The sequence below is a fragment of the Psammomys obesus genome, unplaced genomic scaffold, assembly GCF_907164565.1.
Source record: "Psammomys obesus unplaced genomic scaffold, mPsaObe1.curated_primary_1811, whole genome shotgun sequence".
Classification (NCBI taxonomy): domain Eukaryota; kingdom Metazoa; phylum Chordata; class Mammalia; order Rodentia; family Muridae; genus Psammomys; species Psammomys obesus.
Genome location: NW_026596039.1, coordinates 9,567,676 through 9,580,950, shown reverse-complemented (window position 1 = coordinate 9,580,950; position 13,275 = coordinate 9,567,676). Strand labels below are relative to the sequence as shown.

Sequence of the window (13,275 nt, the reverse complement as noted above, 5' to 3'; positions counted from 1 at the left end):
TGCGTGGGGGGTCAGGTCATTTCAACCTCATCTTGTTTTTTTTTTTTTTGTTGTTTTTTTTTTTTCTGAACTATCAGTGCAAATGTGAAATTCGCTGAAGGAATTTGGCTGCCAGTTCTTTATGATTAAATATTTGTAGCATCTTGGCAAAAAGATGTATTAGGAATCTGAGGCCACATTTTGTAATACAACAGAAATGCCTCACTTAAGGAGGGTCTTTCTACTTGTCATGCGGTGACTGCACGATTGCTTTAAGGCTCTGTGTGATAGACTCAGAGGAGCAGTTCTCCATAGAGCAAGTCCATGGTATAAGAGTTACATTTCAGCTAGACAGGGGACAGTGAAAGATAGCACCAATTAATATCTGGTTAACACCTCGGGGTTCCAGTTGATGTATTTGGAGAACACAACCAGGCCAAACATTTGTGAGAACCCTCTAGAGGAAGCAAAAACTGTTTGTTTGTTTTTCTTGCTATAACAAGACGCACACAGGAAGCTTATCAAGTGTGTACTAACTCAGCTGCTTCTGGCATCTTTCATTTGCATGCTCTACTGTGTTTCAATAGCCAAATGGCCACCTCGTGTTTGCCTCAGTTCACTGACCACTACGGTCCCTGCTCTGTGCATTAAGGCTGAATCTGGAGCCTCATTCTATAGCCACGGAAATGGATGAGAACATTGCACATACAGCATGCCATGTGGCTCAGAATAACTAAAAGTAAGCACTTTGATGAATCATGGTAAGAAAGTTCTCAAATACTCTATGAAAAAGATTCACAAGAGCATGATGAGTCCAGAGATAGCTTTCTTTGAAGAATAGCCAGTTCTTATAGCCATGGACAACCTTGTCTTCTAAACCAACATTACAATATAATGAACATGTAATGAGTGCTTACTTCCTGTCTGCAACCTTATTGCCTGAGCATCAAATTCTTATCTTTCTGGTGGTGGTGAAGATTAAACTCAAGATCCCATGCTTGCTAAGCACAGGCTTTACCATTCAGCTCTACTCCCAGCCCAAGACCTTGTACCTATTCTTTCTCCTAAGGGCCTTTGAGTTTGTAACAAATTCTATCTTATCCAGCAAAAGACAAAGATCAGGTGCACTAGGTAACACTCCTGATATCTCACAGCTAGTAAAGATGGAACAGTTATTTAAAACCAAGGCTGGTCTACTCTAGCCCTTGATCTTGAATGCTATCCTAAATTACCCTTGCCCTATACAAATATGGTAGGCCATTTTCCATGTTGATCCTTGCCTTTTGGCAAAAGCTGGGAAAGGCCAGTGAGATCTCAAAACTCTGCCTAGACTATGAGGACAGGCACAAGATGGATCCCATCTATAGAGCACTTTACTCCTCACACGTCCATCTGCTGGCTAGGTTCACTACCTTCTACATCGAACTCACTTTTCTTCTCTAATGTCCTTGAAAACCAGGCCAGCCTCCTGGCTCTTCCACTAAGCTGACTTGCCAACTTCTGCTCATTTCCCTTCCCCAAGAAATCTCTACTGGTAGGTATTCTTACACAGGGTGTGACAATTACAAATGAGGTCACTTCCTCACTGAGGTAATGGTCACCTCAGTCAAGTCTCTAGTGATCCCTTTCACTTATTAGTGTCCCCCACAGTCTCCAGGTGCTAGACACTCAGCGACTGCATTGCTGCTTCTGTTTGCTGGTGCTGTTCTGCCCAGAGATGGAGACCAGTCCATGATGTAAGAAACCAAAGTGAGATGCGCAGTCTTTATCTTTTCTGGAGCTTACCTTGTCTCTCCCTGCCAAACCTTCCTGGTTACCTGACTGAGACAGAAGAGGGTGAATGGTGAGATTGGACACTTTGAGGTGGTCAGATTTCTGCTCAGGGATTACAATTGCGGTCATTTCTAACTTTCCCTGCAAGGCAAAGATGATGATACCATACTGCTGAATCTCAAAATCTCAAAGTCCACCTGGGCCTGAAGTCTCCAAAACCTAAATGGTAAGCGAGAACAATCTGCAGGCAGCTGGACCAGCCCTCAGCAGCTCACCTCTTCATTTTGTGAAAGGAAAAAGAATTTTAAAAGGAAGAAGGCAGTGTGAATTGTTAAGACATGAATTCAAAAGAAAGAGACTGGTGGAGAAGGCAACACAGGAAAGTTGGTGGGTGGTGGGTGAAAATGGGGAGGGTGGTGGTGGACACATCCACAGGAGGCGCCATCCCCGGCAACTGTGCCCCGCACACCTGCACAAATCACCATGCCCACTGGAGGTGACTCCGTTCAGCCGAGCACCGGACTCTCCCGTCTACTGTGAGGGTAGAAGAGGAAGACAGGACAAGGATGAGCAGACAAAAGAGAGAAACCCGGCTGGCAGTCACTTCCCAGCCACCTACTGCCAGTGTTCTGGGCCCCCACACAACGTCCTAGGAGAGGAAGCTGGGACCAGAGGCCGAGGGTTATAAGAATCCAGAAAGAGATTTAAAGGGTCACTTGTAACATTAATTTTTTTATTAAGAAGACAGATATTTTATAGTACTTCTTTTTTTTTCTTTTTTCTTTTTGTAAAAATGGTATACATGAACCGATACAAAATGCGAATGGGAACACACGGATGTGGAATTTCTTACACTGTAACATGGTCCTTGTACACCTTAGAAACAGAACTGGCCTAGAGGGAAAAACAAGACGTCGTGACTAAAGAACAAGCTTATTTGGCATCAATTATACATCCTTCATTATTTTATATTCCTTTAAAAAAACACAAAAAAAAAAACAAGTTTGTTCTTTCTTCACTCTAAAAAAAGTGATCAACCTGTACAAAGTAATACTCAACAATACATTTCAAACAGTGCACTGTATACTTAAGAAAAATACATAAACCAATATACAACTAAAATCCGTAATTTCCTGTTTTTGCTTTGTTTTTATTATTATTATTATTATTCTTTTTCCAATGTGTGGGGCCTACACTTTGCAATCTACCTGAGACGGAAAAACACCAATCAAAACACAGGAACCTGAGACATGTCAACATTATAATCCATAAAGTTACATCAGAACACTGCACTACTGTACACTTGTCAAAACAGAAAGATGGGCGGTCCCAAAGATGAGATGCCAATTCTGTGAACTATGGAATTTTTTGTTTTGTTTGTGGTTTTTTGTTTTTTTTTTTTTATTTTTATATATTTTTTTTCTCTAAAAAGAACAGCTGAAAAACCTTTTCAAGGACATGCTAACTGGTTCTCACCCATTGATATGTTCACACTATGGTCAGGGTGGGTGCTAAGGGCTCGGAATAGATGCACATTATAAAATTCGTGAAAAAGGGATGTTCCTTGTGGCTTTTTGTATTGGTTAAGTGCCTCGGGACAGGAGAGGGGCCAACAAAACACTGCTCGATAGTGAATTTTCCTTTACATACCAGTCCATTCCCAAAGGGCCCCCATATTGCAATGGTTCTATCAGAAGTTAAATAAAGACAAGAAAAAGAAACACGCTTTCAAATAACAGAGAATTGACACTTTTTTCCCCTTAAATAAATCAGCGTAAGTTTTCCACATAATGTAACAATAGTAAAAATGCACCTTGCAAAATCCAAAAGTACTGACTGAAAATGTTATATAATATATATTTATATATTTATATATATAGATAGATCTATCTTTTCTGATGCCATCTTTCCATAGGGACTGTTGGAGTCTGGAGCCTACGCACACATGCGGGAAGAGCTTAGGTTTTGTCCTTCAGAACTACTTGCAGATTTCTTAACGCCTCAGCAAACCACCACTTCGCAGCTACCTTCCCCAGGCTCCAGTCTAAGATATGTTCAAGGTAACTTATTTCAGTAGCTATGTGCTATGGCTGCCATCATGCGAGATGAGGAATTTTTGGCAGATGGTTCTTAAGGCTGAGGAAAGAGGCCAAGGCTAGTGTATGAAAGGTAGAAAGATAAAAACACTCACATTTGAGTTTTGATTAAGTAACTGAAAATCCCTACATGCTGTTTTTCCACCTCAGCTCTGACCTTTCGAGAACAATACCGGCCCTTCTTTTGTACCTCCTGCCTTTGTCAAGCCAAATCTGAAGGAATGAGAGCAGCACAGGGATTGGAGTTGGAAATCCCAGCAGGACACGCGTCCCAGCAGGACAGTGTCTGTAATATACAGCACATACAGGCCACATCCTACTGCACTCCTAAGTAAGCACAAAGGAAAAACAGAAAACAAAAACAAAAGGAAAAAAACAAACAAACAAAAATCTGTCCCCTTCAGTCATTCACACAACACACGGACTTGCTCTCTCCTGCATATCAGCGAGCAGTAGGCCCATTGGGAAAGGTGGATGGAACTGTTCATAGCAGAAATAACCAGAGCAGAGCTGTTTTATCCCCTCCCTGCTTCCCCTCCTGTGGCAACTCAAATTTGTCCACTTATAAAACGGACAGACCTCACCTGTCGGGTCTGCTTTAGGGCCATGAGGAAGGAGGAGACCTTTCCAGCCCAAAACCTTTCTGCACAGCATGGGGTAATCTATACTGAGCCGCCTACAGATAAAGAGTTAAAGACAGATTCAACCTCATTGCGACACACCTCACTTGCAGATAAGCCTGTACAGTAATGAAGATCCACAGCAAACGACAGTTTCCGAGTCACAGTCTACTTTTCTAGTCTTCACTGCTCTAAGTATTTAAAACATGGGCAGCAGCAAAGAGTTTTCACTGTTTTTTTTTTTTTTTTTTTTTCTTTTTTTTCTTTTTCACCCAAATCTTTACGACAACAGAGAAGAATGCATCATGGAGACACTAAATTCTGAACTATGAAATCTAAACTGTGCTGGTTTTCCTTTTATGAAACCGAATTTGGAACAGAAAGCAGTCACCGTTAACACAAACAAACAAACAAACAAAAGAAAAAAAAAAAAAAAAAAGAAGAAGCAGAGAACAGCAAGAATGGGGAGAAAGTCTTAGGAATCCCAGCAGGTCAATTCCAAAAAAATGGGAGGTTTGGGAGGGGTAAAAAAAACTTGATTTTGGGGAAAATAAATGCATAAAAAAGGGAAAGGGGAAAGAAACACAACAAACAAATGAAAAACAAGGCACAGAATTGTCTGCAATCTACCAAAACCAAATCCAAGTACCCAAGTTTGACTTGGTAGGAAGAAATAGAAATTAAAAACTCAAAACCCAAACCAAATTAAAACCAGATTAAAAAGAGGTGTCAAACAGCAGAGCGTACTTTCAAAGAACATTTTTTTCTTTTTGTTTTTACATAGCAAATCCCAAGCCTTCCCAGTCTCGCATCTTTCCACCCACTCATAAAAAGAAAAAAAAAAAAAAAAAAAAAAAAAAACCACACGAGCTTCTCGCAAGTTCCAGTATCACTGTCTCTTTATCATCTAAACAGGGCCAGTTGGACACCTCATTGGAACAAAAAGGCTGATCTAGATGAAGTACTCTTTCTTTTCTTCGGAGTTGTTCTGTCCTCCTTCTGCATTGATTATAGCTGTGTCTGCGTCTGCTGCGTCATCGGCTCCTTTGGCTTCATGAGTGAAGTATGTACCTGAAAGATGAAGGGGTAAAGCACTGTGACTCTCTGATGGCCTCTGTGTGAAGTGGTACAGAGATGGCAACTTGCTTTATGGCCATCATCAGCCGAAGTGGTGTGCAGGCAGCAGAGGGGAAAAAAAAACAATTGGAAGAAGAGAGCGAGGTGGGTGAGACAGATGGGGATCCAGGGCTCCAAAGGTACCACTCCAACTGAGCTGCTGCGATGTAATTCAGCAAACGAGACATTAGAGCAGTGATTATGACCAGAAAAGAAGACGTGAGTGGGGCTAAAATGCAGAAAGCTGGAGAGCTGCTGACTAACGCATTAACAGTAAACACCAAAGACCGATGACCAGAGATGTTCACACATGGTTAAAGACCAAAGCAAGGAAGAGCAATTAGCCAATAAATGAATTAGGGCCCTGATGATGCTTCTACTGTCATCCTGAATCAGTTACTCCCACCAGTCTCCTGGCTTCATGAGTTACTGCTGGCTACCCACAGGGGAGACTGTGCTTGAACTTATATAGGGGTTTGCCTTCCATTTCAGAGTAGGGCATGAGATGGAGGACATAATTTGACATTGTAAAGGCTGCAATTGAGGTTTGGGCTCTTGTCTTCATAAACAAGGGATTCTTTCTCACCATGACTGGAGCCTGGACCCGGACTCATGGATTTGCTAATTGGCACAGCCACTTTAGAATGACAATAGACAGAACATTAACCCAGTTGGTGACATTTCTATCACCAAATCCAGAGAGAGACAAGACTTCGACTGGGAATAGCAGGCAGGTGGGAACTGAAACTGCCTGGTGTAAACTGATAGCCCTCTTACCATTTTTCTGACTCTTAATGCTTAAGATTCTTATGCTTTCAAAAAGCCTGAGACATTTTGCTGAATTTTCAGATTTTAAAGTGATAAACTGAGCAAGCAGGTGGTCAAACGCTTCCTTCCTCTGATCCTTCAGGGATGCTGTGTAAACTCTGTTTGGCTCCCTGGCTCTTCCTTCCCAGCTCTCCCAAGTTAAGTACTGAAAAGCAGAGGTTCTGGGCCATACAGCTCCAGGGTTCCCCAACTGTTCTGTGCTCCAGACACACACTTCCAGATCCTAAAGACTGCTGTTAAGTACCCTGGTCCTCCACTGCCGGGCTCCAGGGACCTGCCCCAGTCCTAAATAACAGTCAAGCAGTATGCAAGCATCTATGAAGCCCCTGTACCCGCAAAGCTCATTGCACAGCGCTTGAGAAAACAACTGAGAAAGACAAGGGCCGACAAAGAAAGGGTAAATTACCAGGAGGGGAGAAGAGGCTCAGAGCAGCATGAGGCAGAGAGGAAGAACATTGGCAAGGATGATTGCCCATCCAGTCTGCACAGTTGGTAAGTGTGATGATTAATGGCAATTTAAATCAATTGCCCTGATAATTTAAAAAATACATATTTATGTGGCTTTTAAGGCAAAGGATTAAAAAAAAAAAGAACAAAAAAAAAAAAAAAAAAAACAAACCAGCACATCACATCAAGGAGGAAACATTCTGGAGACCAGTTTACTCAGAGTTCAGGGTCAGCGAACTGGTCCTCCTGTCTCCTGGGAAACAAGCAGGCTGTGGATATGTTTGCCACGCATACCATCTTCCGGGGCTTGGGCCATTCCTCACACCCCAGCCCCTACCTTTTTGACTCTATCCCCAAATGTAGACTGGAAAACAACAGACCTATATAGCTTTGTATTTAGAGGGAATCCAAATCCTCAGGAAGAGTCCTCAGCAGCAGTTGCTAAGGTTGCTTTACCCTCCCAAGCCCCCTTCTCCCCATTTGAGGAACCACATAGGCTGTGCCATCCATCACACCAAGCTGCCTAGCAATGACAACAGTGAAGTCCCCCAATTCTAGGGCTGTGGCAATATGTTGCTCCAGCCTGCCAAAGTACCTTGCTTACCTTTATGTCTGGCAAAATAGCGGCCCAGAATGATGAGCAAGCAAAGCATGGCAAACACCACCACAGCTACAACGCCGCCAATCACTGCGTGGTCCACTGCCCCAATGGCGCCCTCTTCACCTGCTCGAGAATCTGTTGAAATTAGAAGAGGAATAGGGATGTAGAACTCATTACAAGACACCAGGAGCCCCAGGGACACTTGCCTCTAGGGTCAGAAGGTCACCTTCTTTTTTAATGGAGGAGTCAGAGAGAACAAACCAGATGGATCAAGTTACATGGAAGGAACAGACTGACCTGTCCAGGGCTGAATTGATCTGTTCTCCCCACAAGGCAATTTCATTAGAGGCTGCATAGGAGTGCTACTGCTTGTGAAAGAAACTTAGGGAGTGGTGGGGGAGGGAAAGTTGTGGATCCTTACTGACCTCACCTGGTCTTTGTACTCACTACACACATCCTGAAACTTACAGCTCCTAATAATTAAGGAGGCTGACCTAACTACTCATGGGCACTATGGATGAGACCTTCAGGCTATCACATGAACTGGGGGGTGGGGGTAGTGGGGACAACAGACGCCCCACAGCTTATTTCCTTACATGAACATGGGTAGGGAAAGCATGACTGTGTAAAGATAAAAACAGGCTTATAAGACTAGAGGCATATGACATGCTTGCCACATTTAAAAGTGTGAGGGAGACAGCCTCAACTTAAAACCTAATTCAATAAGAAAAAAGAAAAAAAGAAAGAAAAGAGAGAGCAAGAGAGAGAGAGTGAGAGAGAGAGAGAGAGAGAGAGAACACAATAAGACAGGAAGGAATACTTGTTTATTGCCACTGATGGTTTGATGTTATTTAATACCTCAAAATGTAATTTGTTTCTCTTATAAGCCTCATTCCCTCAGGATGTCCCTTTCTGACTTTTTGGCTGGGGAACAACTTCAGAATGAACCCAGAATGAGCTATGGCGATGCAGAATGGATGTATGGCAGGGTAAACAATTTTAATTTAGGAATGTGGCTACATCACCCCTTGCTGAAATCTTAATGGCACCTTAAGATTTATAACATAGTAAAAAACAATTATTCTCCCGTTGATTAATACATTAACATTTTGGAGTGGAAGCTAAACCATTGTCTTTTTTTCTTTTTTTTATTGAGTCAAGTACGACACCTCCATTAAAATGATTTACTGGCTGTACCTTACAATTTAAGCACAGCAGCAACAGAAACGGTAAAAATCTTTTAACTTTACATGATTTGTGAAGTCATATGTGAAGGATTTACCATTTAAATCTTTCAGTACATGAAGCACATGGCCTATAAATCTGCCCCCCTTGTAGTTGCTGGATGCCTAAGAGAAATGCGTTTCACCAGGAAGACCGAGAGTGCAAATTCAAGTCAATTTCTAAGAAAGATTTATCTCTGTCTCTCTCCAAAGAACAGAGCAAATCTCTGAAGCCTCCACCTCTAATAATATTTGAAGTTTATCGATCAAGTGTACAGATCCGTGACAGCTAAAGGTAATGGTACTCTTCTGAGCTGAAACCTGATACAACGCTTTCAGCGGGAGGGCAGGGCTTAAAATTTCCATCGATATTTCCAATTCTGCTTGGAGACTAAGCACTGAAGGATGTGAGGAAATAACTCCTGACTGAGGCTCCCGTGGAAAGTGCTTTAATTAAAAGAGCCTCAATTAAAATGTGGAGGGTTTAAAGTGTTCCATGGAGTTAGCTTTGGGAAGCCCATGGAATAACCCAAACCCCAACAGAAATGCCATGTCAGAGGCAGCAGCAGGTCGCCTGGACAGCAGGATGATGGGAGACTAATTGGAGGATGGAGATGGGTCAGAGGCAGGTGCTGCAGCCAATTAGTCCACTGCATGATGTGCAAGCCCCTTCAGCAACATGCCTAATAAGGTCCACTCTGATGCAGTGGCGAGGAATAGCCTGCCTCAGTCCAAGGGTTGCCGGCCACAGACAGTGCAGCCTCTAGTATCCCGAAAGTTCTTTCCACCAGGCAGAATGTGGTTGTGGGAACTTTTTTGCCTTTTAAGAAACAGCTTGTTGATGAAAGTGCTGCATGTGGGGTGTGCACTGATTACTGTTCTTATTCAGCGACAGAACGTCTGCCACAAATCACGTAAGGGAGGACTTGTTTTGGTTCCTCTTCTGAGGACACAGTCTCACGGCACGGAAGGAATGATGGCAGGACTGAGTGGGCAGCTGGTCGAATGGCATCCCCAGTCAGGAAGCAGGAAGAGGCAAATGCTGGCACTTGGCTTGCTTTTTTCTTTTTACTGGTCTGAGGTCTGGCCCATGGAATGGTACCACCCACATTAAGGACTGGGCCTCTCTCTTCAGGTAATCCTTTTTGGAGACATCACCACAGACACATCCAGGAGTGTGTTTCCATGGTGACTAAAACCAGTCACACTGATGACGAGGGGTGGGCATGGTACTGGGTTCTCTTCCTGCTGCAGGATCGCACTTTACACCAAGGAGACAAACCCCACCGCAAACACTCAAATGTTCTGGGGCCAAGTAATAGCAACACTTGCCAGTCGTGTTCCCCTCATGGGAATGAAATTAACTAGTCTTCAGTTGCCATGGGCTTCAAAACGATTGAAAAGTTTGACTTTATTTCAATGAATTCTGTGTGTCTTAGGTTGGGGACAAAGAATACAGAAGTGGGCAAGGAGTTATACGAGGCAAGTGCCACGTTGGGAGGACTGAGAGCAGAGGTGGAAGTTTCTAGAAGTTGTTTAAGACAAAGTAAGTCCCCAGGTATCAGGAGGCAGGCAACTCTTGTCCACTATTAAAAGACTAATCCCCTTTTCTCCTGAGAGATGTGCTCGTATGTTTGAACTTGGGGGAGGTGGGGAAAGAATGAAAACCTTCTCAAAACAAGGTAGAAAAAAAAGTCATCTGTGGGATTCCTTACTTGAGCCCAACTATTCATTTGACCTTTGCTCCCCAAATGTGCTCAACCTAGCTATTTCCCCTTGTACTTAGCACACACTAAATACCTATGTTTTAGTTGTCTTCCCCACCCTCAAGGACATACACACTTTGCAGATGCTTATTTATAAGCGTAATCTCTCTATACACACTTTGATCAGAAAGTTTACTACTGCTAGTTAATCACCAAGACACTTTTCCTGCCTTCAATTACAGCAGATGGACACAGAAGGTAACTGATGTTTAATTTACAGGGAACACTGCCGGTTATGAGCTCCTTGCCGCCTCTTCCCACCTCTCCCCCACCCCACTCCCACCCCTGGTTGATGGTGGGAGGCAGTAATAGAGCTGTGACTGTTCCTAAGTGCCTGTCATGGTCTGTCTTCCCCTGTGGAGAGTAGTCGTTTGCTATTCATCTCTTCTGTTTCCTCTTGTGGGATGGGAGACAGTTCCAACCGTGCTGTGGATTGGCTCGAAGTGGTAGGGGTGATGCTGGTTATCTGCTACTGGGTAAGAAGCACCTGCATCTGCAGCTGATGCTGGTCACAGAGAGCAGCAACATGCGGTGGCACAGGGATGCACTTGGCTGACATGAGAAAAACAAAGGACCGTGGAGGACCTGTGGTAAAGTCAGCTAGCCTCTGTTTCCCCTGTCCTGCTCATGAGGCGAGGGTTATGACTAGGTCTTCAGAGATGACGAACTGGAAAGGCCAGGCTGCACCATCGATGGTCTTGTCGCTCTGGGGGAGTAGGGGCATCCATGCGGGTTCTGTCCCTTTGCTGCTTGGTTTCCTGGGAATATCTCTCCAGGTTTCTTCCTCCATTCTGTAGTCAGACAAGGAAACTGGAAGCAAACTCCAGCTGCTGCAGCTTCTCAAGTGACACGTGAAGGTGGGAGTGCAAAGCTCCTATAAAATTGCAGGCAAAGGGAAGCCTCCTGGGCTTGCAACATCTTGTTTTCTTGTTTCCAAAGAGGCTCCAGTTGTTCCTCTGATATCATTACCAGGGTTAGTGCCTTTGTACTTTGGGATAAAGCTGTGCTCTTGTCCTGGGGAGGAATGCCAAGCACATGCCTGGTACATGCATATACAAAACAATCACTCTAGTTTTGGGTACACGGTCTGCCTGTAGTAACCTCATCAAACTACCTTCACACACACATTCAGGTGAAAATCTAACCTAGACAACACTGAATGCTGGGTGTGGCAGCACTTCATTGTGGGAAAATTTTGGGTCTGCCTGTTCTAGCCCATCCTGCACCACTTCTACAGCTCTAAGTGTGACAGATACATTATGAGCAGGTTAAAATTGTGAGTTAGCAATTCTTCTGGCAAAAAGCTGAAACTACTTGGCTACAGGTGAGGTTTATAAGTTGCTAGCAGAAAGTCAAGTTGGCAAAATAAACAAACAAAACAGAAACCCAAACCAAACTCTATAGCTTCAACCACCCTGGCCTTAATTTTAGTATCTTAGAAATCTCAGAGTAACAGTAGGAGAATTAAAAGCAAACAAATAAAACCCTCTTTCATCAAATTCCCAGGGATGTCCCAGATTGCTCAGCTACCTTCATCTCAGGGCAGCTGACCCGACCGTTCCCAGTCCTCAAGGGCAATGTGAATGGGGGTAATTCTGAAGGCTAGATTGGGCTTTTAGTTCTTCTTCACCCTTTCGTCTCTCTCTTTTTTCTACTTGTATTCACTTCTTAAACACTTAAAGTGGAGAACTTCCTTCATGAAGCACTCCCTAGGCTCTGATCTGCAAAGGGCCGGTTTCTATGGCTACTTTACCACCTGGCAGGAGATGTGCCACACGAACTGCCAGGAGAATGCCATGATTGTGGATCTGTTATAAGCCTTGCAGGCTGTGCTGCCAAATTAGGGATCCATGGGTAACTAGGGAATGACTACGATGTCCTCGACAGGCTCCTGGCAAGGAAGTGTTGGCAGAGGGACTCTCATGGCAACCGCAGGCTGCCCATTCAGAAACAGAAGGTGCGGAATATAAAGTCAGTCTTTTTGACAAAAGGATGCAAAGTTCTCTGCTTTGGAGAAGGTGGAGTGTGAAATGTGCAGTGTCAGGCATGATGGCCATAACTGCACTGTTGTACCCTCATCCTTTGGGCTTCCTTGGTGCAGGCTTTAGGACATTTGGACATTTGGCAAAGTTGGTGCAGGCTAGACACTGCTCCAGCATCCACTGATCTGTTCTCTGGGACTACAAATTGTCTTGGGTCTCTCCTGCCCAAGGATGACTGGAGCCTGAGCTGAGGCTGAAATTTTGCAATAGCTCTGTCACTTGGTGCAGCTAAGGTCTCTCTGGACAAGTCAGTTTAATTAAAAACTCTTAGAATTGGTGTTTATGATGGAAATGTCGCCTCTAGCTTCCTAGAGCTGGAAGGATTAGTCTATCTCAGAAAAGGCTTAATGACTGTGATGTCACTTGCTACTTCTTGCTAAGGAGGAGGGAGAGGAGGCTGGCGGTACATATTCCAAACCTGAAGAAAAACGAAAAGCAAAACAAAACCTCAAACGCATGCACACACAGGCACACACACACCTGTGCTATCTGAAAGGTGTAGCTACCTGTTTTCATCGCCTATGGTAGCTCTCATCTAAGTCAACGGACCTAAGCTGTGGTTTAAAAGCACAGCTTTATTACTGGAGGGGAACACGCTGAATGGCAAGCGCTGACAAAACGCCACGTTGTTTGCTAATCCTAATATGTTATTCTTCTTTTAAGATTTGCTTTTCTCAGCACCAATTCAATTATAGATGCTACAAATCCTTCTGACATTTAATTCCCTCTTGTCAGAGAGTGGTAAATGTATACAGTACATGCACAGCTTTCCCATTAAGATGTT

General features: G+C 43.7%; 1 protein-coding gene across 1 annotated transcript in view; it reads right to left on the bottom strand.

Moving 5' to 3' along the window:
* Positions 1-2,464: 2,464 nt before the first annotated feature.
* Cadm1 (cell adhesion molecule 1) overlaps positions 2,465-13,275 on the bottom strand; it is a 325,600-nt gene continuing 314,789 nt past the window's right edge. Inside the window, 2 exon segments of the mRNA XM_055621779.1 lie at positions 2,465-5,539; positions 7,464-7,595. Of these exon segments, the coding sequence (XP_055477754.1) occupies positions 5,421-5,539; positions 7,464-7,595 (251 nt within the window). The 3' untranslated portion in view covers positions 2,465-5,420.